The 26,927-nt window shown below is 38.0% G+C and overlaps 1 protein-coding gene across 1 annotated transcript in view; it reads left to right on the top strand.

The window, feature by feature from the left end:
• Window positions 1–26,927, top strand: part of TRHDE (thyrotropin releasing hormone degrading enzyme) — a 213,640-nt gene that overhangs the window by 83,852 nt on the left and 102,861 nt on the right. Inside the window, exons 4-6 of the mRNA XM_057429460.1 lie at window positions 971–1,125; window positions 6,117–6,230; window positions 19,967–20,104. Coding sequence (XP_057285443.1) covers window positions 971–1,125; window positions 6,117–6,230; window positions 19,967–20,104 — 407 coding nt within the window. The remainder of the gene's footprint in view (window positions 1–970; window positions 1,126–6,116; window positions 6,231–19,966; window positions 20,105–26,927) is intronic.

Here is a 26,927-nt window from a genome sequence, read left to right as displayed (position 1 = left end):
ACCTAGATGTAACTTGTGTTAACTGTGAATTAAATAGCTTTGGAAGCAGAGGTAGTACAGCCAAATGAGAGGAGTGTGGCAGCCAGGCTAATTAATTACAAAGCCTGACTAATTAGTTTGACTGGAGGGAGCACCATGCTGATGTGACAGCATGGCTTCCAAAATTCTGGCTAATTTGTGCACAGGTTGCACTGGGCTTCTTGTAGACATACAGGTTGTTTCTGGGCTCTTTCAGATATTTTTGCCATGAAGCAGCATTGTGCATTGGTTTATTCCCTATGTCATTTTACTGTAATTTTAGATTTATTTCCAGACTTAGAGTCAATTTTAGTTCTCTCTCACTTTTCTGCAGTAAGATTTTTCTAGCACATGGATAGACATTGTAATATGGTATTGTTCAGTCTCATGCCAATGAGAGACATTTCTCACTGTTTTGGTGTGGTATGGTGTTTTTTTTTACCTGATGGCAATTCTAAACAGTTCACCATCTTTCTGGTTAAGAAACAGTATTTCTTCAGTGTTCCCCTTAATTTCAGTCCTTACATGAAGTTTGATGTGTAAGGTGTTCATAAAGGAGTCACCTTAATGAAAAGATAAAGAATGCTTGTAGTAAGTCTGTATTGCTACAGATGTGATATAGTAAAGATGAGGAGCAGTAGGAAATGCAGAAGTAAATTAACAAGGTATTGTAAATAAGATGGATTCTGTATGGAAAACTTCAATTAGAAAGACTAAGTACTGTGTTACAGCAGTAACAGGGTAAACGTGTGAGCAGATAGTGGCATAAGATAAAAAGTGAATATTTTATTAATATTTCCTAAATAACATTACTTGAGGGCTGAAATCAAGGTTAGGTTTTTTACATGTATGTTATTTAAAATGCTTTTAGTGATCATTTATGGCCTTACTTACAATACTTCAGCATAGTAGTTCCCTCCAGGATTTAACATATATTTTTTTTTATTTGTAGATCTGTTAGCTGTGCCTAAGCATCCATATGCTGCTATGGAGAACTGGGGACTGAGTGTTTTTGTGGAGCAGAGGATACTTCTAGATCCAAGCATTTCTTCTATATCATACCTACTGGACGTCACCATGGTCATTGTACATGAGCTGTGTCATCAGGTATTAAATTGGATATTTGATATTAATGTGAGAAACCATGCATTCCTTTTCAAAACTGAAAATGAATTTGTGTTGTTCACATGGACAGTTGCAACTTTTATTGTAACTGGAGTCCGAATAATATGGAGATCCATAAGACATATCACTAGAGAGCGGAAACTGGGAACTCACAATGGGGATAGAAGAGAAAATTAGCAGCAATGAACAAGTTCCCTGTTTTCTGTATGATTATATTCTGTATGGCGGGGTGAGTTTGTGGTATTGGTATGGAGACTGAACGTGCTGATAACTGCAGACAATGATTTATTGCAGAATTGTAGCAGATTCATGTTGAGTTTCATGTTCATGTCAGAAAAAATTTTGACTGAAATCATCTTCTTTCGTCACATATACACATGCTTCCATGTTCTTTTTCTTTTTTTTTTTTTTCTCAATTTGGTATTGACCCTCTGTTCACTAATGATGGATAATCGAGTCTGTGTACAGAAACTTTTGTATCAATAAGAAAACTTTGTAATAAACATATATTACAATTTATTTTACATTTCTTCCGTCTTCTTATCTCAATCTAAACACATTATGAGTGTTTAGTAGTATTGAGTTAAATGCAAATGTTATTGAAGAAATTTGCTACAGGGACAGGAAACCCTTTGTTGCACTCATAAGAGGCATAATCATAGCCTTCAGGTTAAAATGAATGAAATCCTACTGTGTAATCAGCATGGCTTACATCTGTGACTTTACAGAGTATTCTTTAAAAGGCAATGCAAATTCTTAACACTTTCTGCAAATAAAAAGTACCATATAAAAAGGAGCCTTTGTAATGGAGTTCTGGTAGTTGAACCTGGAAATAATAACGTTTTGTTCATATTCATGTTTCACATAAAATCTGTCGATGAATATGAAGTCCTCAACTACAACATGAGATTTTTTATTGAAGGTTATTGCTGGTTTGTTCTCAGTAGGATCATCTGATTTTGTTATATGCTCTTTATTGTGCGGTACAATAGAGTAGCACACTGTTCAGCTAGAAAAATTATAGTGCCTTAGGAATGAGGTGTGGAAAACACATATTAGGTCATCAGATCTCAGCTCCTGTTGGTATTGGATTCTTCTGTGAGGTGTATTTTGTAGTGCTGGGTTCATTGCTCCTGATTACAGGGTTATGCTGCTTCTCTTAAAACCTTTTGATTAAATCTGATGATCAGTAACTTTTTTCAGCTTAAGTCTTCCTTTTTGTGAAGTCATTTCATTATTTCCAGTTATTCTTTGCACCACTTTAATAATTTACTCTCTTTCCAAAGTAATTTATGGAAGCAATTTTTACATCAGTAAGTTGTTCATTTATTTGATCTTCATTACAACCAACACCTATTTAAATTGTTCTGGGAATATCAGAGGATCATAAAATGGGTAAAAACTATATCTGAATTTATTTTAGGGTAGCAATGTGGTCACAGAGTGCTTTTAAGTGACTTTAAAATTGCAAGTGAGAATGTTTACTTAGTGTCTGTGTTGATATTACTTCCAGTGCTGTTTGCTTAGTTGAAATTATCTTCCTCCATTCATGTTGCTGTTGTTTCTGTTTTGATACCAGGTGAAGATTAAGAATTGTGATTGTTACTTTTAGGTATGACTGTTTAAAATCCGAATTCCCAAACTTGCTGAGTATTAATGCCTGACACAGTGTTCAGGACAGATAGAAAATGAGAGACAGCTTTGCAGAAGTACAAAGAAATTCTGTGGTTGTCAAAATACAGTTAAAAAGCATACAAGAAAGAATTTTATGCCTGATTTCATCACAGGTGACTTTGTCATGCTTGACCTGATATTTGTTTTAGGTACACGTTTTAGGAGGGATACATTAAAATTACATGAGTAGCATTAGTTTAGTCATTTTGTAGGTTGCTAGTCCTTGATCTTTCATTCTGAGTGTTCTTTTAGAACAGTTTATGTATTTAATTAAAAAAACTAATAATCAGAAGGAGGAGTGTTTTGGCATAAAAGCTTCTCCTCCAAGCCCCAACACACAAGTGAGATATTGGTCAAAGCGCACATGTTTCTAGTAGCTTAAGTTGATAGCTTGAAATAGTTGCCATAGTTTATTAAAATAATTCCATTAAGGTAGTAATCAGTTTTATTTGCATAGCATGGATCAGTCCCACCTACAGCCTTTGAAAAAACAAACATTTGAATTTATGCACCATGATTTTTTGTGATAGTTTTCCTACCTGAGAACAGAAGTTGGTGTGACAGATTGAGTTAAAGAGGCATGAAAGCAGAAGGAAAATTAAAAATTTCTAAATCTGTGTTATTTTAATAACTTGTAGAGAAAGCATATAGGAAGGAGTGTTCTTTCAGTGTGTCTGTAAAATAAATGCCTTCTGCAAGTCAAGCTAAGCATGATACCTGAGGGAGATGCAAAATTTGTCTAATTGATACATTTAAATTCATTTTTCTTTTCTAAAATAAAAGAAGTAACAATCTTCATTCCGGGCAAATAGTGTCTATAGCCAACTATACCAATAAATAAATAAACAATTACTTAAATAAATGAAGTGTGTTTTACTCAGTGTTTTCCCTTCAGATATATAACATCTAGAAAGATAATAGCACCTTTCTACTGGAAATTTTGGCTTCATTAATTGCAGAGTCTGGGACTGCTCTGTGTGACATTCATAACTAACTTTGATACTGTTCAATACTAGTTAAGCAAATTCCCTATGTTTTCATATTGGTATCACATGCTGTTATAATGCCTGTAAAACACTTCTTCCTTTTGGTGAATAATTAAATTAATACTTTTAATTGTCTCATTAATAAATATACCCGGAAAACTCATAAAAGACTATAAGAAATTCTCTTTTGTGACATGGTACTTAAAGTTATTAATTCTTTTGAGTTACTGGAAGATGTATTATGAACTTCACAACCTTATTTTCTTAAATCTCTCTCTGAATACTCACATCATACAATGACTATTGCTGGTTTCATATTTGTTCAGCAGTCCTCTTGTAATTCAAGAAATAAACTCTGCTGTGGTGTTCAGTCTGTCATTAGAAATCATTTAATCAACCTGTTATTGTATAAATATAACTGTCATAGTTCTCTGGTGGTATGCTACTCTAACATTTCAAATTGTGTTCATTATCTGTATGATAGTCATTTATAGTTTGTCTATCTGTATTGGTCCTGTAGAGGGTTAATTTATTAATATATTATCTAGTCCTCAACTGGATAATGCTCAGAGAGTGTCCATTAAGCTAGTTTCACTTAATGTATATTACTTTTGTCAACTTCATCTCTTCTCCCTAAATTCTTAACTTGTTTGTCATGCTTCGTTGTCATGCTTCACTTCATTTTGCTGTTCAAATCCTATTTACTGCATATTGTGTGGCAATCTGGTAATCTCAGTTTCTGTAGTCTGTTCTTTGGAGCCCACGCGTTTCCTTTACTATGAATCCTCATTTCAGCATTGATCCTTTCTTGGCCCTATTCTCACTCCACAAAGACATGCACAGGAGCGAGACCTTTCATTCAGGTCCCAGACAAAGCCTATAAGCCAGCCATCACGAAAGCAAACCTCTTACTGGCCAACTCCGCTTTTATTTGTTCCTCACTCTCATTATAGTGTCAGCAGCAGCTCCTGTCCTCTGACATGAGTCTCTCCCTCTGGAATACTTATTTGCTTCTTCTTTTCCATTATTTTCAGAGCTTACCAACTCCATGAAAACTCAAAATTATCTCTGTTGATTATGAATTAATCTAATTTTTAATCTCGTTAATTAAAAACTGGCAGACAATTTTACTGAAATAAAGTTTTGGTATTTGCTTGGCAGAAGGATGCTATAGAGAAGATGAAATATGTTTTCATAACAATATATGTGTTTCTGCTCTTACCACTGGTGTTACGATGACCCAGGTTACACAGAGCCATTAGAGTAATCTAATAGGGCCATCCGTCAGCAGAAAAATTGATAATTTGTGATTGCCTGATTTCCTTTGAATTCTTATCCTCATTCCTCTCCCACTGATCAACCTAGCTCTATCTAAAGTCCATCTTGACACTCATGTGTCCTGTGCCATGGCAGGTTTGTGGCTACTGAGCAGAGTATCTAATGTCCATGTTCTTGACTTGCCCCAGTTTAGGTCCTTCTCCTCTTTTCAGCTGCCTGATCTTCATTTACTGTTGTAAGAGTTTAATTATCCTTGCGATCTCTGTCCTTCTTTTGAAATTAGATGGAAGTCAGTAGGGAAATTCAAGAGTGACATGGGATAATGGGAAAGGCAGTCAGCTCGGGTAGGGTTCCCTTGCATAAACATAGGTGGCCTGTTTTAGATATTGTCTGCCTCTGGTTCCTGTTTGGGAAGGCTGCAGATCTCCTGCAAGTCCTGTATGAAATTTCCTAGGCCTGTGTGGGTATCTTGGGTGCCCTCATTTATGTAGCATCAACTACTTACTTTTATGCGTGTGAGTCCTACCCACAGGGAGATGGCATGGTTGTATAAAACTGTTTTCCTTAGGAAACTGACCAACAGATGGAGCATCATTAGTTTGGGAAATGTAAGAGAAGCTAATGCTAAAATTTAGATCTGGGGTATGGAGATTGTGTTCCCAGTTTTTTAAGATTTGCTCTATACATAGTGAAATTTCCAGGTAATGAATCCAATTACTTGAGTCAGAAGCCTTTTTCTGTCCTCTGTATATGTAAGATCCTTAAACCTAGGTGAGCTTCTACTAGTAGATCTGTGAGTACTCTCCTCAATGATTCTTTTTCCCTGCTTGTTCTTTTCTAATGTTTTACTCCAGTAATTTATGCATCCTGTAAAAGCTTAATTCATCAGTATATGAAATAACAGTTAATGAGTTTCAGTGGGTGATCTCTATTACTGTTTTTATTAAACAGATACATTTAATAGAATGTGTTGTGAGTTAAGGGTATATGCAAATGTGGTTTCCTAAAGGTTATTTATTTGTACTTTGTTTGCAGTGGTTTGGTGACCTTGTGACTCCAGTTTGGTGGGAGGATGTGTGGTTGAAAGAAGGATTTGCTCACTACTTTGAATTTGTTGGGACAGACTACCTCTACCCAGGGTGGAACATGGTAAATCAGTTTTATCTTATTAATTTAGAGACTCTACAGAGAAGTTGCTCTGCTATTATACTCCTGCTTTTATTATAAATGGAGACTGCTGAAAAATACCAGATGATGCATGCAAGTATCAGATGTCCAATGAAGGAAAATCACTAGGTGTGAAATAATTTGACAGCATTTCAGAAATGTAATCTGCAATTTATTACAAAAGAAATAAGGTCATGTCTATCATAACCCAACATTTAACTACTGTCTCTTTGCTCAGAAACATTTTGGATTAAAGCAGTCATGATTTAACATGGACTGTTTTATAAAATATTGAAAATATTGAATTTCATCTGTGAACATGATAAAATTTGATCCATGAAAAATTTGAAAGAAATGTTTGGCTAAAACATACTGAAAACTGAACATATTTTTTTTTGTACAGTATACTGTTCTCCTCTCCTTAAGTTTACTCTTTTTATCTTCCTGCAATATTTGGCCATCTAGCAGTGCATACTAAATTAACATGGGGTAAATAAATTGAGAATCTAGGTTTTGGTATGATTTTCAGCTGTACACAGCTGTGCATGCTTTGTCAACTGGTGTGCAAATACTGGAGCTTTCTGAGGGCAAACTGGTAAAGCCATGCTGAGGCATTCTTTTGGAGTCCTTCAGTTACATCTTACCTAGTCAGGTCCTAAATTATATCAACCACTGTAGTCTAGAAATATGCTTGTAAGAAAAATAAGATATAAAAGACCTCGGGACAAGGAAATTTTGTGTGAGACCATGTTGAAGGTTGCTATCTAGATTTTATTGTCCTTTGGAGAATTTTTTCTGTTTGCTGACGTTTTCTGTTTGCACATTTAATTATGTGGCAAAATATTTGTTATAAATACAGATTGCCTGTTTCGATTAAACTCTTGCATACTAACTTCTGAAATGTTTTTTTCCCATTTCTGGTTGATTTATTGAGTATTCTTGTCCTATTAACTTTTGTGTGCCATGAAATGAAGATGCTAGAATTATGAGTTAAAGCTAATTTTTAAAAACAGTTGCGTACTCTTGCTTTAGGTGTGCTTCTTGTGAAGTTTGAATTCTTTGTAGTATTATAATTTTTTCTTTCAGGTGTCAATATTGTTTATAATTGCATTATGAAAAGGAAAATAAATCTCTATCTGAACTGACATCTGTCTTGCATAGGTAGGCTTGTTGGGTTTATCTGGCTTTGGCAGTATTAAAACTCATTCTTTTCATCTCTATGAAAAACACATCCTGAATTACAATGTAATGATTCTAATTATGAATGCAATGAAATCTGGCAGGCCTTTATGATTTTAGCATAGTGAAATGTCATAGATGACAACGTTTATACACTAAATTTTATCTTCAAATCATCAGTCATTTTTTCTTCACATAATCAGTTTAACAAATCCAGAATAACTTTGCTTTAGAAGTCATTTGGAGATTTCTGTGGAATTAATATAATGTTCACTGTTATGTAAATGACATGCCCATCACATGAAATCCCCATGTCTTAGCAGAATACAGGCAAAACAAATGGGTTAAACAAGGTATGACAGTTAAATTGGGAAATCAGATGTGTGCTGCATAGATTAATATTAACTACACTAATATTGCTGTGCCTGAAAAAGTATTAATCTGTCAATTTTTTCCTTAAATTAAAAACAAGGTAGACATAAACTTTTCGTGTCTTTGGATATCATTGGCCTTTGATATACAAATAGCCATGCTGACATATTTAAATAATTACAAAATTGGTGGCAAGATGGAACACTTGATTAGTTAAACATTTAAACATGCTGCATCCTTTTGCACGCTAGAGAAGGAACCATTACTGTGATGTTTCTGCCATACAGAGATTGTAGGAAGAGGAAGTAAAAGTTGCAGTTACAGAAATTTGGCTTGCTGTATAATTTTGTTGCTGGTATAAAGCACATTTGTTGTTTAGATTATACTGACATTTGTAAGCCTGAAAAAATAAAAAGCATTTATAAAAAGAGAAACTCCTCCAAACAAATTCACCCCCCTCCCCAAAAAATGAAGGGTATAATATGAGCTTTGTAAGTCAGTTGCAAAACAAGACCTACAAACCTTATATTCTGTCATGATGGTTAAACAATATTCCAACATTTGAGATGGTGTTTTGTCAGTGGTAATTCTTACCTGTGTAATAAAAATAAAAGATGCTATGTTGTATGATGCCACAGCTCTCTGAATAAGGAAAACAGAGTAATATGCCAAATCCTCTTTCTAAAGAATTTAGAAAGTTAGGCAGTTAACTTGTTTCTCTTGTAGTTCTGAAATGTTACCCTTGAAAGTTTCCTTGGGAAGCCCATGGACTAAAATGTCAAATTCAGCTCATTGTAACCTTTTTAAGGCTTTTTTTGTCACATTTTATTTTGGATAAGTTTATAAATAGAAGACTGGTAGTCAGTTTCAGAAAAAGGACTTTTATCTGGAAATGTAGCTTGGGCAATATGGATGCATCTGAATCAAATAGATCTACCCACAGCTTCCTACCTAACTTGTTGGATGCCTATAGGCTGCAGGCAGATAAATTTTCAGCATTAAGGCTCTATAAACCCCTTAAATTTTAGCTACTATTTAGCTGATGATGCTTTTCTTTTAGCAGAGCTGAGCATTTTTTTCAGTGTCCATCTTATATAGCATTCACAGGCTTGGTATGGCTGAACTGAGACTCTTGAAGAGCTATCCATTAGGCATGTTCACACCATTATAACTTAAACCAAGAGCACTGAGTTCTGCACAATGATTTTGTCAGAAACCTGTTTTTCTGGCTTTTCTTTCTTCTCTACATTGTTTAGCTTGATTAAACATTTCTTCCTCTTCTGAGATTCTTGTTTTTTATCAGGTTTTCTTAAATTGTTTCATAGGCCTTTTTTTTTTACTCCAGGAAAGATGGATGAATAATAATATTGGCCAAACTGCTGTGGAACGTAACATTTTATTGAGCCTTCCAGCAGATCTAGAATTTCTTGTTTTGTCCAGAAGGTGTTTACATACTTCATCAGACTTGTATAATCTTAATACAAAAGGAAATACAGTCCTTATTAAACCCTTGCCATCATTATGCCCTGGATCCTCCTATTAAAATTTTTGGTGAAGGACCAAATGCAGAGTCATTCTGACGGAGGTGTCTTTTATCTGTTGCAGTATAATATAAGGTACATCAGAACTGTCCTTGAGGAAGGGGACAAAGTTTCGTGGATTTTAAAACAGGAAGGTGAGCTTTCTTTCTGTTTTGAGATCCTACAGGGTTCCACCAGAGGTCTTACTATCTTTTTTACAATTTAAATTACTTCGGATCTGTCATGGTTTAACTCCACTTGGCAACTTAATACCACGCAGCCACTTGCTTACTCCTACCCTCATTCCCTGCTCTGGGTCTGTTTGAGAGGAGACTTGCAAGAAGGTAAAACACATTGGTTGAAATAAGACCAGTTTAATAATGGAAATGAAGTAAAATATAATAATAACAGAAATAGTAATAGGGAAAAAAAGAGAGGAGGAATATATGAGCATGACATGCTGCGGTATGGAATACTTCTTTTGACAGTTTGGGTCAGCCGTCCTGGCTGTGCTCCCTCCCTGCAGCTTGTGCCCCTCTTCACTGGCAGAGCATGGAAAACCGAGAAGTCCTTGTCTTAGGGAAAGCACTACTGAGCAACAACTAAAAAAACATGGGTGCGTTATCAACAATATTCTCATACCAAAGCCAAACCACAGCACCGTACCATCTAGTGGGAAAAAAATCAACTCTATCCCATCTGAAACCAAGACAAGATCAAAGCTAGAAATTCTTATTTCCTGCCCTCAGCTAGAAAATAAGTCCATGAATGTTACTTCTTACCTTTTGAAAGTGAAGCTCCCTTTGATTTTATAGGAAATATATCCCTACTGTACAGTCATTAGACATTTGCCATGGAAATTAATTCACGATTCTTTCCATTCCAGCCTCTTGCCTTGCCTATCCCCCAGACTGATTTTTTTGGAAATTTTTATTCTGAAGTGTCTCAAATTCTTATTCTTAAATCTTTGGAGTTTCAACAGTTGTTTCTGTGTTGTCAGGATAGTTTTAGGAAGAAAGCTGGCTCTGCAAACTGTTCCTCCCATAGATCAGAGAATTTTGCTTGATCATGTGTATTCAGACTAGTCATCTGCATCTGAATTCCCTGGCTGTTGCTATTTTATGACTTAGAAAGAGATGAGGTTTCTGTATTAGAAGCTTACCATGTAACTTTTTGGTTGTCTTTCCATGCCATCAAAAAGCAACAGCAGCTGGATGTGAGTTCTTGAGCTGTAAGATCTTACAAGTGACACAACATAGTCTCATGTCTGTGGAAGCTGCCTCTGCTAGTTTTAGGAGCAGAGAAAAGAGAACGTTAGAGCAGAAAACTACATGCTGGTAGTTTCTACTTCACAGCCCTGTCTTTTCTCATCTACCCTGCTCAATTTCCTGTTTCAGAGGCCCGTTTGTAACTACATATTCCATCTTGCTCTCTGTTTCTTTCATTATCCTGAAGTCCTTTACAGGTGGCTTTGTAAAGGAAGGAATTCAACTGAGGCTGACAGATCCAGGAATTTGTTGACTGACCTTTTGCCTCCGTATATTGTGGTAGAAGAAACCATCATGTTTGTCCTTGAATGTCTCTGGAATTGGGGTAGGTTTTGAGGACTATGACAGCAGGAATTATGAGCATGTAATTTTCCCTTTCATCTATCAAACAAGCGTCAAATACTTTAGTGGTCAGTAGCTGGCTTGATGCTGAGAAAACATTTCACAGAGCCCAGCTGCCTTCTCACTTTTTTTTTATTATATAATAGTTAGCTTTGCTGACAACTTTATTGGCTGGGCCAAGGTGTAGTACACCAGTGATAGCTTTGAATCCTTTGCCTTCCCTATCCACTGGAGCTCTAGGATAAGATCTCCAATTTTCTTGTGTGCTTACTACTTTTATATTTTTCAGCTTACTACTTTTATAATTGCCAGACATTTTCTTAGTATTATACAATTGTGATTAAAGTATTTGGAGTAAAACTTTGTGTCTACATGGAAAAGCATCTTTCATCTTTCTTAAAGCAAACCATGCTTCCTTCACACTGTTAGGTTCCAAAGTCTAGGAGATCGTGCAGTTACTACAGGCAGCTGAAAATTATGATGAGATTGCACATAGTTTCTGTTTGAAAAATACATGCTGCAAGAAATTGCCTATGCCTAAAATTCTAAAGGAAAACCATTTAACTGAACTTCTGTACATTAAGTACTTCGAACATCATGCAATATACTGTCCAAACTCTTGATAAATTACCTCAATTGCCTATCTTTCTCATTGACTCAGTTGGAATAATAAAAGTATGGCTGTTAGATACGTATGTATCTTTAATGTGCTTAGACTCAGATTGCCCCCTAAAGTGATTGTCTGAAGGTGTAAAGTTTTTTTAGGCATTGTTTGACTCATAGAAAACACAGAATATTATTATAAGTTTTGAACTAGCCTTAAGACCTGGGCTTTTTTTGATTTATTTCATTATTATTTTGGCATTTCAGACCTGAGCTGAAGCCTGCTTGATCCTTCTAACCCAACATAAATATCACGCTGGCTCAGCATTGAGAGAGATTCAGCCTCTCATTTTTTAAAACTACTTTCATCTCTTCTTTTTTGGTTAAAAGCTCCCCATGCTGGAATAAAGTAAGCCTTTAATTAATACCACATGGAGTGTTTTTTGCCCCAGTAACTGCTCAGTGAAGTCAGTCCTTGTATGATTTTCTGTTTTAACTCAACTGTGGGGAAAGCTTTCAATGTAAAATTGACTAGAATCTCATGTATAATTGACTTTGGCAGGAAAAAAATAAAACGTAAAGGTAAGCTGCAAGATCTGGTTGCCAATTACTAGTCCTTTTAAAGTACACCAGTTTAGAAATGCTTATAATACATTTATCTTATAACTAGGAAAATAAATCTCCATTTCCGCATGGTCTTCCTTAACACTTTCTTTTTTTATGCTCTGGTAATGTATTTTAATATCCATTTAATAATGGAATTCTTTAAGTAAACTCTTAACACTTAGAGCTCAGACATAAAAGAATATCAATATTTAGGTGAAACATTTATTCAAGAGAGTAAGTTCAAGTTTGGAGAGTGTCAGCATCTCTTCATTCTTCATGTCATTATCTGCTCATCTTCATAGAACAGCTAATATGACACTATGATGAGAGCTTTTGGGTCATGTGAGTTCAAACCTCCTGAGTTTGGGGTTTAGATGAAGCTTTTGTTTCAGAAAGAAACTTCAGTAAACTGGCTGAATTTCAAATGATTGTAAATTAGTAACCACTTTGTCTTCAGTAAAAAAGAGAAGAAAACTTGATGGCAAGTTTAGCCTCAAGGCAAGGACTCAATGCAGGGTAATGCTACTGAAACAAGAACACACACTTCGTCAGGAAGTGTAGTTGGTATGGGATGTTCAACAGCAAAGCTGTAGCTATGTATTTGAGGGCATTCTTACTGAAGGTGTCTGCTTCTCACATTTTCAGCTGTCCTGAATGTGCTGCCACTGTTTATTTTAAAATCATGGTAGTGTGCAGTTACTTGGAACCCAAGCAATTTTTGGTTTGCCTGCAAAGTATCTTTGGTTCCATCAGGACTTAGGTCATTGAATCTCATCACTTTCAGGCTGAAACAGTCTAGGCATGCAAAACCCATCCAGCAAATGTGAGAGCACCCCAAAATTATTCTCATTGAGGGTGACTTCTGGCAGTTGTTGCTGGAAGTTGACTCAGTATACTAACCACATCTCAAAGCTGCTTTCATTTGAATATTATTTACTGTTACTTGAATTGAGATGAATTTCCTCTACAGATTCCCCCTGTGGATTTTGAAGTAGAGGGTAGACTTCATACTTTGCCTAATGTTTTAAAATGCTTTGGAGACAAATGCGTGAGGAGACAATGGATCTGTGTTCATCTGTTTTTTTAATGACTTTATTTCTGTAAAGGCAACTACACACAAAGTGACAAAATATGATCATGGAGAGTGAAACTGGCCTTTTTTTGTGAAGGGCTGGTGGTCAGTATGTGTTGTTTCCTTTTCTAACACTCCCTTTTCTCTACTGCATCCTCCTGTTTTGTAGGCCTACATTTGGCTTAGTGTTGTATAACCAAATTAAAGGTACACCTGGAAAGCAGAGTGGTGAGAAGAAACAGCAGTTGAAGTAGCTGGTGTAATTGCTTAAAAACTCAAAATCTAAGCTGCTTGGCCTCTTAAGCAGGTTGTCAGGAATATCTGATTTGGCACTTTATTAAAAAAAAAATACATATCCAATTCTCTTTCCTGATACTCAAAGCTTTTGGTGTTCCTTGGCTATGAATTCCTAGAGCACCCACATTGCTTTATAACAACAAAAATCATCAGTGAGAAAATTTCTCATACACAGCAACAGAAATTTTGCAAGGACTTTGAAAATACAGAAAAGAGGTTTATGAAGGTAGACACAGAACCATGACATACAGCTGATAATGTAGAATATTCTATGATTCTGTTATGGTGCAGGCCTCCTTCAACAAGCTGCACACATAACTGAAGCACACATACAGAGATATAAATTCAAAAAAAAAAAAAAGAAAAAAAGAAAGGTAATCTGTAAGCTACTTACCAAAAAAAAAAAAATACTGTTGGGAAGAAAGAGAAAGAAATGCTGCCTTCATTTGCAAGTACTCAAGAGACTTCCTGTGCTGTGACAACTTAGATTTTATTAGCATGTAGACAGAATTTGCTTTTGTCCCTCAGTGGATCTTTTGTACCCTTAAGGTATTGTATTGAACTTTAGGTTTCCTCATAGATGGTATTCCTTTGTAGTTTGTTAAGCTTCACCCTGAAATATATTGTAATAGAACTGAACCGGTAGTGTAGATTCTGGTGTTCTTTGATTGCTTTCAAAATTTGGCCCTGTTTTTTTTCCCCTAGAGTGCAGTTTCCCTATAAACCCAGGTACTACATCTTGCAAATGCTTGTTTTGTCAGGCATGAGAGATCACTTATCTCTGTATTCATGATAGTAAAGCTCTATATTTTGGAGAAGATATTTCTGGCAAATTTGTCAGAAAAATCATTTGCAGATTCATTCGCACACCAATATTAAGCTTTATTCATGTAGATTCCTCAGTCTGTAAGCTGTTTGAATAGCTTTCCCAGAACAAAGATGAGGCCTTTAATATTGAGGCCTTTGATCTCTTCTGCCTACTAATTATCAGTTTTGGCTTTCACTGTTCTATTCTTTTTTATTCCACTGTTGGATGTTTTCATTTTTTTTTTTTCTCCATTTTAATTCTTTTCCCTGGTATTTCATATTAATTTTTAGAAATTATGTTTATGTGACTGTGTATACGTTATTGTCATGCTAACTTGAACTCTTACACTGTGCCTTAATATGATATTGTAGAGTCACCAGCAGCAGTCCCTTTCCGTTACGTCATTGTTATCCTGTTATGCACAATACATTTTTAATGGCACCTGAAGGTACAGACTTTTCTGCCAAAAAATGTTATTTCAGGATTCCTTTCTTTACATTTAGAGGTAGAATAGTTAAACAGTGGGCATCCTATTGGAGATGAATGCACCTTTCCATAAACCTTCCTCCCTAGAACAAAGTGAAAATAAACCAGAACCAGAAAGCTTTTTTGTGGGTAGCCAGTTCCTTACTTCTGTTTCTTTTTGCTATGGAATGATTTGCAATATACATCACATTTAAAAATCTCTAGATTATTTCCATAATGTGGAAAAATTGCTGTAAGTGGAACTTTTTCTGACCCATAGTATTTGTGCTTCTCTTACCTGAAGCAGTGAAATTTGGATTTTCACAATGATTAAATGCTGTCTAAGGAGCTGACAGCACAGACAAGGGATAAGTCTTTCAGGACAACCTTGTACCAAATAGAGTAGGTCTTATTGCAAGGATTAAAAGAAGTCTTTCCTATAGAGAGACAAATACTTGAATCTAGTAACCACAGATCTTTGATAATGTAAATGTTTGAAAGGCATGGTTGTCTGATAACAGCTTTTCAGTCCCTGCACCTGAAAGCATTCTCAAGAATAAGAAAGATTATCACAGAAACATGGTGGGATGGCTCCTATGACTGGAGTGTTGGGATGGAAGGTTACAGTCTCTAGAAAAGACAGGCCTGGCAGACGGAGAGGGAGAGTTGCCCTTCATGTTAGGGATAGTCTGGAGAGTATGGAGCTCTGGGGACAGGTGAGCAGTCAACAGAGGTTAAAGGGAGAACAGTGATGGGAGACATTACTGTGGGCACTCAGACCGCCTGATCATATGACAGATAGGAAAAGCCTCACGCTCGCAGGCCCTTGTTCTCATGGGTGACTTCAACCACCCTGACATCTGTTGGAAGGATGGTACGGCCCAGCACAAGCAATCCAGGAGGTTCCTCCATTGTGTGGAAGACAACTTCCTTCTGCAAGTAATAGAGGAGCTGACAAGGAGAGGTGCCATGGTCACCAAGAGGGAAGGGCTCGTTGGAAATGTGATGCTCCAGGGCAGCCTTGGTTGCAGCGATCATGAGATGCTTGAATTTGAGATCCTCAGGACAGTGAGAAGAGCGTGCAGCAAGCTCAGTGCCCTGGACTTCAAAAGAGCAGACTTTGGCCTCTTCAGGTACCTGCTTAGGAAGGTTCCATGGGATATAGCCCTAGAGGGCAGGGGGGCCCAAGACTGTTGGTTGATATTCAAGCATCACCTGCTGCAAGCTCAGGCGTGTTGCATCCCAACCAGAAGGAAGTGCAGCAGGAGGGTCAGGAGACCTCCTTGGATGGATAAAGAGCTCCTGAGGAAAATTCAAATGAAAGAAGAGTCTTATAAAATGTGGAAGCAAGGACAGACGGCCTGGGAAGAGTACAGGGATGTTGTCTGGGAAGCTAGGGACCAGGTTAGGAAAGCTAAGGCCCAGTTAGAATTAAACGTGGCTAGGGATGTTAAGGATAACAGGAAGGGATTCTACAGGTACATAGCAAATAAAAAACAGACTAGGGAGAATGTAGGCCCCCTCAGGAAGCTCTCGGGAGAACTGGCTACACAGGATTTGGAGAAGGCTGGGGTTCTGAATGACTTCTTTGCCTAGGTCTTCACTGGCAAAGGCTCTGACCAAACCACCCAAGTCTTGGAAAGCAGATGCAGGGACTGTGAGAATGAAGACCTTGCGCCCACTGTAGGAGAGGATCTGGTTCGAGACCATCTTAAAAATCTGAACATGCACAAGTCCATGGACAAGGAGTTAAAACTTAAACAGGGGAAGTTTAGATTGGATGTAAGGAGGAAGGGTGCCTCACTGTAAGGGTGGTGAGGCACTGGAATGGGTTGCCCAGGGAAGCTGTCAATTCTCCATCCCAGGTGGTGTTCAAGGCCAGGTTGGACAGAGCCTTGAGTGACATGGTTTAGTGTGAGGTGTCCCTGCGCGTGGCAAGGGGGTTGAACTAGATGATCTTAAGATCCTTTCCAACCCTAATTATTCTATGATTCTAAAAGGGAAAGCAATAAGAAATAACTGGCATGTCTTTTCTTCTCAACGTGGGTCTGGTCCCCCAGACTTCACCTATCCACAGTTCAAGGAGAGTTTGAGGAGAGGAGATGAAGAGATGGAACTCCAAGTGGGCAGTAGGAAGATAAAGAGCATAGGGGCTTCCTGATTGCCTTTAGAGAAAGGCACACATTTGAGTGGAAGCACTTCTGTGCTTATTTCAGGCTAGGTTTCTGCTATTGTCACATCAGCTTCTGTTCAGAGCCCTGGCCCTGTGTTAGCACTGCACAGCATTGTACTTCCAAGCAAAGCCTCAGACTCATCTGAAGCTATCTTTTCCTTTCAGGTGGATCAGTCTTTGGCTTTTTTCTTGCAGTCATACTCCTTCAGAGGATGGTCATTGTTTCATATCTAGCTGCAAACCTGTCACCTACCTTGTTGGCAGCTCGGTGCCCTCATTAAATGCATCCCAAGACTGATTTTTTTTTACAATTTCTGTGCTACATGTTTCTTTAGTCCTGTAAGTATCATGTTAGATCAATTCCACTGTACTGTGTAGAGCAACCTAACAAGAGACTAGAAAGACCCTCCTCCATCAGTATAAGCAAGTTGTTCACGTGTTGGCCTTTCCCCCTTAATGTGTTGTTAGGACTTTAATAGCTTAGTGTTTCTTCAACATAATTACGGTGGTATTTTCTCAACATAAGTTTTAGTTTCTTTCTGCATTTCTGTTTCTTGTTGTCTCTTCAAGCTGCAGGTCCTTGTGTGTATCATAGAATAGTTAGGGTTGGAAAGGACCTTAAGTTCATCCAGTTCCAGTCCCCTGCCATGGGCAGGGACACCTTCCAATAGACCAGGTTGCTCAAGGCCCTGTCCAACCCGGCCTATATTTAAGTCTCCTTTTGAAATCTGCTCTCAGGGGGTTCATCCTAAAGGAAAAAACTGGGAATGTTTTGTTTGTTGTTTTGTTTGTTTTTTTTTGGGGGGGTGGGGTGGTGGTGGTGGTTTGTTTTTGGTTGTTTTTGGTTTTGGTGTGTTTTTTTTTTTTAATCCTTTTATTTCAATAAATGTAGCTCTATAGATTAAAAGACCTATTAATTCCCACTAAAATGCAGGTTTACATGTTTGGAGGTATACTAGCTATTCCAGTTGTATTCCAGTGTAATGGTGTGACATAAATTTTAAGGAAGACTTTTCAGCTATGGTAACTTGAATGAGTAATCATGAATCTAAAATGTTCCTTTTCAGGAGATAACCAAAGAAACAAACAGAAAACCCAAATGTAGCCTGTCCTTTTTATTTTTTTTGGTATTCTTCTTCTGTCTTTGCTTTATGTTTCATATGTGCTGATTTTCTTGATTCCAGGTTCTGTATTTAAAATATTAATTTGTGGTTAAAAATGATCCTTTTAATGAATTAATTCCGAACTAACAATCCAGTCCCACAAGTGTTTGTGAATTGTGATATTCAAACTTGAATTTGGACACAGATCCATAACTCTTGTGTGTTCACACCTGTATGAACAGTCCTTTACACCTGAGCAGTTTTACCCTGAGTAGGACTGTCATAATAATTGTTTCCCTACACCTTTTTTCCCCCCATAAAAAAGGGCAGTTGCTAGCTATATATGCCTGAGAAAATCTGTAAATGAACAATAATACAAACAAGACATTACTTCTCCCTTCACAAACCTTGCTTCATGCAGCCAGCTGAGAACACTAGGAGTGTGGTGGGTAATTGGCTTTTCTGCATCCTGTGTTTTTAATCGCCTGAATATACAATCAGCTCAAGGTACATTTCTTGTGCTCTGATGAATTTTAACATAAAGGTTTATTTCCAGATGGATCAGCACTGGAAGAGTTTTTCAGCTGTCTTCTAAATATAATTTAAATTAATACATTGATACCAAAACCTTGACACCCAAGAAATTAAACATAGAATTTATTATGTAATTGTGTGGTTATTTTATCTGAGGACATCAAGGTGGCTTTTTAAAAAAATGCAGCATTCTCTAGAGTTCCTTTATGTTATGGCATGAGGTTGACAATGATTGAGGAACATTTGGGTTTAGGTAATTTAGATACAGTTCAAGATACGTCATTTCAGGGTAAAAAACCGCATTGAAACCTTCCATAATTTTTAATTCACTCTTCGCATTTATTTCTGACTCAACCAAAACAAGTAAATGAAGCTCTTCTTTCCTGAAACAGTATTTTGGATTAGAGACATCTGTATGAATTCAATATGAGGGAGTATTAAGGCATGTAATTTCTCAGCTGCAGAAGTCCCATCTAGTTGCACTGTAAAATTGAGTGCAGCATAGTTCATAGGCTGTACATGCACATTTAATTAATGTTGCTGCCAGAGTAAATATGCAGCAGTCTTGGCATACCTCTGCAATCTGTGTTTATGGAAGGTATAGAAACAAATTAGTATGTTGGATGTTGTTTGGGTTTGCACCTGACTCTGATGTAGCTGTGACTTTGACTATGTCATTTAACTTCTACATGCAGCTATTGTCCCAGTTGTAAAGAGAGATAATAATGTTTTCCTTCAGGTGGAAGTTACAAAGCTTTTAGAGCACGCAAGCTCTTGAGGAGAAAGGATTTCTGTACCAGAATTATGAAAGACAATGTAGGCACCTGTAACACTGTTTTGGGCTCTGTTCATTGTCCTGTCCCATGCTGACCTGCTGTGTGAACTTGGCACAAAGAGCCAAGTGACTGAAACTTCACTAAATGAAGCAGTAGTAATTGTATTTACCTATCTCTGTCAGAAGTTTTCGTACCCTCAAACCTGCATACCAGCAAGTTTTCATATGCAATCATCTCGACAACTTGTTGCATCCATGTATTTTTGTGATTGAAGACTACACAATTTCACCTCTCTCACCACCCTTCTTAACTGTGAATTAATAGTCATAATCAGAATTGCAGTCTGCACCTACAGATATGCTTTGGTTCATTTAATAGTCTTTAATTTGATTTCAGTGAAGTTTTATTGCAACACCAGTTTTTAAGTCAGAGTCTGTTCCATATTCAAGATTGTAGGAGGTCATGGTGATTTACATTCCAACTAGGTCTGATTTTAGCCAACTGTCACATTAGTCAACTGCCTCTGATAACTGTGCATAATTTCTGTATTGTTGTAAATGTGTATTGGCCTGTGATACTACTACATGCGCTGTATTTCAGGAAAAACAGAGATTTCTGACAGATGTCCTACATGAAGTGATGTTGCTGGATGGTTTGGCCAGTTCACATCCAGTATCCCAGGAGGTGCAGCAAGCCACAGATATTGACAGGGTGTTTGACTGGATTGCCTATAAAAAGGTAAGGCTAATTAAACTTACCTTTCTCTGTGTACAGTTATGTCAGTAGTTATTAGAAGATCATGTTCTGTCTGTAGAACAAATACCAGTTCAAAAACCCCATACACTACAGTGGCTACTATTTGGGAAACTTTAATTTGTGTGGAATCTATTTGCAATATACAACAGTGATTTTTTCCAATTAAATTCAACATATCCAGTGCTACTGAATGTTATAAATAATAGATTTGGGGTTTTTTATTACTATTCGTTTTGTAGTGGTGTCTGAATTGTGTTAGATGCTTTAAAAAGCAGAACGATGTGTAGTCTTTGTCCTTTTGAAACTCTCTAGGAAAAGGATCCAGTGCTGAAGTTAAATGTAAAGTTTTTTCTTTTTTTTCTATGCATGAGAATTCTTCTGTCAGTCAGTGAAAAGTCTGAAGTCATTGTGGAGCAGTGAGAGTGGAGGAACTGCCTTCTGGTGTGGTAAAGGAATTTAAGGTATTAAACTCAGGCAGTTTCAAATTGTGCTTCAATGAACAGAAGGCCTTTTGGCCAACTTTGGGACTGAACAGCTTCTGGGTAGGAGTGAGAGGGCTGCACACTTTCACCTTCTCCATTTTTATGTCTTTGGGTTGTTAGTATATGGCCCAAAAGCTGGTGATTTCAATCTTAACACATGGTTGTTCTCTGCTACATGCTATATGTAATACTATGCCTTAATATCGTGACCAACGTTTGGAGTGTGATGCAGAAGCTGCTCTCTGCAACCTTCTGCTGTGAAGGCTGCACTGGACCTCTCTGCTGATGATTCAGTTACAGGAGTCTTTTGACTATCACCTTTGCATTTGATAATCTTTTCTTCTGCGCTATTAGCTGCCTAACATCATACTGACATACACATATGTAACAAGACAGCAGCAGCACAACACTGACTTGCCTACTGAGCCTCCAGTTTATCCAGTGCTCATTCTGGGCTAAAAAAGATGTGTATCCTCTCTTATAATCATCAGTTATTCCCAGTCAGCAATAACTTGAACTTGATCCTTTTCCATGAAAGGATCTCATTTGCCTTTAAGGATGGGCAAATGAGAGTGTGTGTGTGTGTCCATGTAATAGGTGTAGGATGTAATATGCAAACACAGAATACCTAGGGAAATATTTTAAAATGCTGGAATTGCTCAAAAGCCCAAGTAACATTTTCAAAAATCCCTTAGCTGGCTTTGTAAACATTAATCTTGGTCAATTAAGCTGTAATAGCCGGCAGCTTTTAGCATACTGAAGTATTCTCGTTGTTTAAATGTTTCGGTCATATGTTTGCTGGTGGTAGCTGAACCTCAGTTCAGCTTAGTATGTTTATAGGCTTATCTCACATCAGTATCTCAATATTTACAGCTAATTATGTTTTTATTAATATGATAATAGTAATATCACACAGTAAACTGATACTTTACATTTTTTAAATTATGAATACTTTTCAAACATAAGGAATTTTCATTTACATTGAAATGACAAATAGGGCACTAGCTATTTTAGCTATAGTATTAGCTATAGTATTAGTGATAGCTTTTTTATGCAGGGTATTAGGATCTCTGTTTTTGGTGCAGATTAAAGTACAATCTTAACCCTGTATCCTTCCATTTAAAGGTTTCTTTTTCATTGTAACAGTGGCCGTGGCCAATGGATATGGCAGGATCTCCATTCAGCTTCTCTGATAGCCAACTCTCCCGAAGCCTAGGTGACACTTGAATGTGCTCATAGCAGGGCCTGATTCTGTAAATTTTGAGTCTAGATAGGAGATTCCACCTTGAGGAATGGCAATGGAAGAATTTACTAAACACACCTTCATAGGTGAGGAGATTAAAAGACCCAGTCTTTCACCCATGGAGACTTCCTGTCTGATAATTTGTCTGTCTGCTATTTTCTGTAACCATTCATCCTTTTGTTTTAGATACAAGCAGTGTCTAATAGGAAGAAACTTTCCCAACTGACTTCATAACTGCTCTTTTCACTGTTTCTGTATCTTCCTCCAGACACCTGACACTGTTGTCTACTGAGCATAGATTAGAGCAGATTTAACACATTGTAGATCTTACATTGTTTCATTCCTATGTAGTCTTGTAGGCATGCATGCATGGCGTGCACTTAAAATCAGCTAGGGAAATAAGCTTATTTGTTAGATAGCTAAAACATTTGCCTATCCTTCTAGTTCTCCAGTGGCTGCAAGTATAAATACTGTTTTGAATGGTATTTCAATAAAATCCAAACTGTAAAATTATACTGAAGGCTTTTACCTGGTCAGGCATGTGCCTCAAAGTCCTCCTGACACAATGAGCCCTGCTAGAGGGATGTTGTTGCCAGTGTTTCTGGGATGGCTTTTTGTTTGCTGACTGATTTTGTAAATTGCTGTCAAGTATTAAGTTCTCAGGATATTTTTCTGTTGACTTTAGTATAAACTTTGGATCAGGACCATCATTGATGACTTTTCCACTGTCTTAAAAAAACAGCTTGTTTTCGAACAGTCTAGGACTATGTGCAGTATCTTTTGCCTACATTTTGGTAAGGTTTTATTTCATTCTCTTTTCTTTTCTTTTTCTTTTTTTTATATGTCCATCTTGTGCTCCCTGGGACCTTGGATTGTCGTTGTGATCTCTTTTCTCTCTTCACGGTTCTCTACACGATATTGAAATCATGAAACTTTCTCCCATCTAATTTTTGTTCAGTGAAATGACAGTCATAGAATGTCATTGTCATTTCATTGTCTTTACTGTCATCACTGTGGCATAAATCAATTAGACACCATTAAAGTGCCCATCTCTGCTAGGCACTCAGCTGTCATTTTCAAGATATGCCTTTTTCTATACACTTCAGAGATGATCATTGAAACTATGCTATTTAAATATCTTGGAGCTGAATATATTTTTCATTTCCACTTTCTTGTCCTCGGTGGTTGCACATGTTGAGAAATCTCATGACATAAGCCTCTGAAGAATGGCATTCAGGTAGTCCCACAAGCAGAGTGAAACAGATACTACAGCCCAGCAGCACACAATGTTTTTCCATGTAAGCTGTTGAGGGTAATGTTTGCCTCTTTCAAAAGCATCATACTAGGTAGACATTCTTTAGATAGGAATGTGTCATCCTTCACTAGGGTCACAAATATATAGAGAAAAATAAGAAGTTGTGATAATTTGTTAATAAACAGTAGTGGTAGAGTATTCAAGTCTCTCAATTTACATCAGAGGGGGTAGGTCTTCCTATTGCAGCTGAAAGTGAGAGAGTGTCCTCCCATGATGATGGGAAAAGTGGTTATATCCCAAGTGCAGTAGGAAATACAGCCAGCTGAATACATGAGTGGATCTGAGAATTGTTAAAGCAAAAAGCATGACAGCCTTTCCACACCAGAAATAACTGACAGCAGGAGTCATAGTCCTCAAGAGCTGCATCAACAGAGGAGGAGAGAGTACAGCAAGAATAACTTGAGAAGGAACAATCAGTGAGGAACAACTGGCATTAATAAAATGGAGAAACAAGACAGCTGCATCTCAAAGGGAGCAGCCAGATCCAGAACAGCATGAGAGAGAGAGAGATCCCAGACAGAACTAAAGGAGTCATGGCCCTAGATGAGCAGTCACAGCCAGGTAAGAGAAGGGATGAAAGGGCACCAAGGATACTGTAGAGAGCCAGATAATATCTGAAGTCATTTCAGTCAGCCTGCTGCATGCTTTGAAGTGTGCTGGTTGAAGATTCTGGCAGCAATCACAGCAAGCAAGACCAGCATGATGGAGTGTAACTATAAAAGTACCCCCAGTAGAATATGTCTTGGCAAGTGACAAACAATAATCAAAACAAGGAAGAGGATGACTGGAATAGTTTAGAATATCCCTTCTTTTCTTCCCTGAAGCAAAATTAACCTCAGTAGTGAGATCAGTTACTGGCCCTGGCTTTTTAATGCAGGCAATTCATTATTTCCTAAACATGTATGTGAAATTTCTTTTTCCTTCTTAACTATATGCCACTTCTTTGAAAATGCTTTTCCCTGCTTTCTGTGTTAAGTGATGGAAGGAAAATATATTTCTAATAACAATAATGAGAGACCATGCTTCCTGCGTCCCCTCAAAGGAATGTTCTGTGTTAGGAAATCTGTTCAACTAAAAATTTGCACAAAGAAAATGCTCAGCTTCCCTGTATGTTGCAGTAACAGTTCTGGCAAAGGAGAACACAAGAAATTGAAAGCAGTGGCTTGCTTACCCTTTTGAGTGTAATTCTCTGAAAATTTACAGCATAATATGTTCTGCAAGACTATGGAAGAACAGGAAGGATAACTGCACTCACTGGAAAGTCTCTCTAAGAACCTGGTTCTTTTTACTTCTGTTCTTCACACATTGGGAAGGATATTGGCACTGTAATAACAGAATAAAACAAAAACCCCAAGGCATGTATTCTTCCCAGTAAAACCAAGATTAGTATCAGAGTGAAAGCCACTCAGTTTGTGAGTGCAATTAATTTGTCACAGTGTGCTTCTATGAAGTGACCATAGGAAAAGTGAGAGCAGCTCATTAATAATGAAAGAAATTCTAGATAAATACCTGTAAATAGTAAACCATAGTAAAATAGGTTTTATTTTTAATTATTCAGTTAACTAAATCAATAACATAAGATGGTATCCAGCTACTTAAAAGTCTTACAATACAATACAGGTAGCTTTACAATCAACACCCGTACCATAGTGTAAAGGGAGAGCTCTGTTTTCCCTGACTAATTTAGCTGTGATGTTGCCCGTGAATGCCATCAAATCCTGGGTGAGCATTTTGTGATGCTGGTTTCTGTTCCATGACTTGCAAGTGCAGCAAGTCAGTGCCCAGATTGCAGAAGGTGCTTTCAGGAGCCATTTGTTTGTGATGCATTGTAACAGGGGAAGTATCTTGTAGTAAAAATAATTGCTTTTTATTTAGATAAAAAGATCATAAGTCACTACTGCTTCCAATATGAAAGATGTTGAAAGTCAAAGTTAGTGAAACCTTTAGGTACAAGTTCAGAGCAGCCCCAAGAGTTCTTGACTTGTATGGGAAAGTATGCAGGCTTTCCCACTCTTTCCAGTGGGTGCTATTATGTAAAATTAGGCAGGTGCTTCAAGATATTTAAAATCTTAAGGCATCTAAAGTACCATCCTGATTCAAGATAGTATTTTCTGAAGAAGAAACGTAGAAACCATTATGTGTAGCATATAGAATCATAGAATCATAGAGCAGTTAGGGTTGGAAAGGACCTTAGAGATCATCAAGTTCCAACCCCCCTGACATGGGCAGGGACACCTCACACTAAACCATATCACCCAAGGCTTCATCCAACCTGGCCTTGAACACTGCCAGGGATGGAGCATTCACAACTTCCCTGGGCAACCCATTCCAGTGCCTCACCACCCTAACAGAAAACAATTTCCTCCTTATATCCAATCTAAACTTTCCCTGTTTAAGTTTAAACCCTTTACCCCTTGTCCCATCACTATAGTCCTAATGAAGAGTCCCTCCCCAGCATCCCTATAGGCCCCCTTCAGATACTGGAAGGCTGCTATGAGGTCTCCACGCAGCCTTCTCTTCTCCAGGCTGAACAGCCCCAACTTCCTCAGCCTGTCTTCATACAGGAGGTGCTCCAGTCCCCTGATCATCCTCGTGGTCCTCCTCTGGACTTGTTCCAACAGTTCCATGTCCTTTTTATGTTGAGGACACCAGAACTGCACACAATACTCCAAGTGAGTCTCACGAGAGCACAGTAGAGGGACAGGATCACCTCCTTTGACCTGCTGGTCACGCTCCTTTTGATGCAGCCCAGGATACGGTTGGCTTTCTGGGCTTCAAGCGCACACTGAAGCCAGCTCATGTTCATTTTCTCATCAACCAACCCCAAGTCCTTCTCCGCAGGGCTGCTCTGAATCTCTTCTCTGCCCAACCTGTAGCTGTGCCTGGGATTGCTCCTACCCAGGTGTAGGACCTTGCACTTGGCATGGTTAAACTTCATGAGGTTGGCATCAGCCCACCTCACAAGCGTGTCAAGGTCCCTCTGGATGGCATTCCTTCCCTCCAGCATATCAACTGAACCATACAGTTTGGTGTCATCGGCAAACTTGCTGAGGGTGCACTCAATCCCACTGTCCATGTCAGCGATGAAGATGTTAAACAAGACCGGTCCCAACACCGATCCCTGAGGAACATCATTTGTTACTGGTCTCCTGCTCGACGTTTAGCCATTGACCACAGTTCTTTGTGTGCGGCCATCCAGCCAGTTCTTTATCCACCGAGTGGTCCATCCATCAAAATGATCTCTCCAATTTAGAGACAAGGATGTCATGTGGGACAGTGTCGAACGCTTTGCACAAGTCCAGGTAGATGACATCAACTGCTCTACCCCTGTCCATCAGTTCTGTAGCCCCATCATAGAAGGCCACCAAATTGGTCAGGCAGGATTCCCCTTAGTGAAGCCATGCTGGGTGCCACCAAGCACCTTGTTGTTTTTCATGTGCCTTAGCATGCCTTCCAGGAGAATCTGCTCCAAGATTTTGCCAGGCACAGAGGTGAGACTGACTGGTCTGTAATTCCCCGGGTCATCCATTTTCCCCTTCTTGACAATGGGGGTTATATTTCCCTTTTTCCAGTCTTTGGGAACTTCACCTGACTGCCATGATTTCTCAAATATGATGGCCAGCGGCTTCACAACTTCATTCCCCAGCTCCTTCAGGACCCACGGATGGATCTCATCAGGTCCGATGGACTTGTGTGCGTTCAGATTTTTAAGATGGTCTCGAACCAGATCCTCTCCTACAGTGGGCGCAAGGTCTTCATTCTCAC

This window comes from Pezoporus wallicus, unplaced genomic scaffold (genome assembly GCF_028554395.1).
Source record: "Pezoporus wallicus isolate ANWC-B61680 ecotype Strahan unplaced genomic scaffold, APGP_CSIRO_Pwel_v1 contig_5069, whole genome shotgun sequence".
NCBI classification, from domain to species: Eukaryota; Metazoa; Chordata; class Aves; order Psittaciformes; family Psittacidae; genus Pezoporus; species Pezoporus wallicus.
Note: the sequence above shows the minus strand (reverse complement) of the source record. Positions and strands in the feature narration are given on the sequence as shown.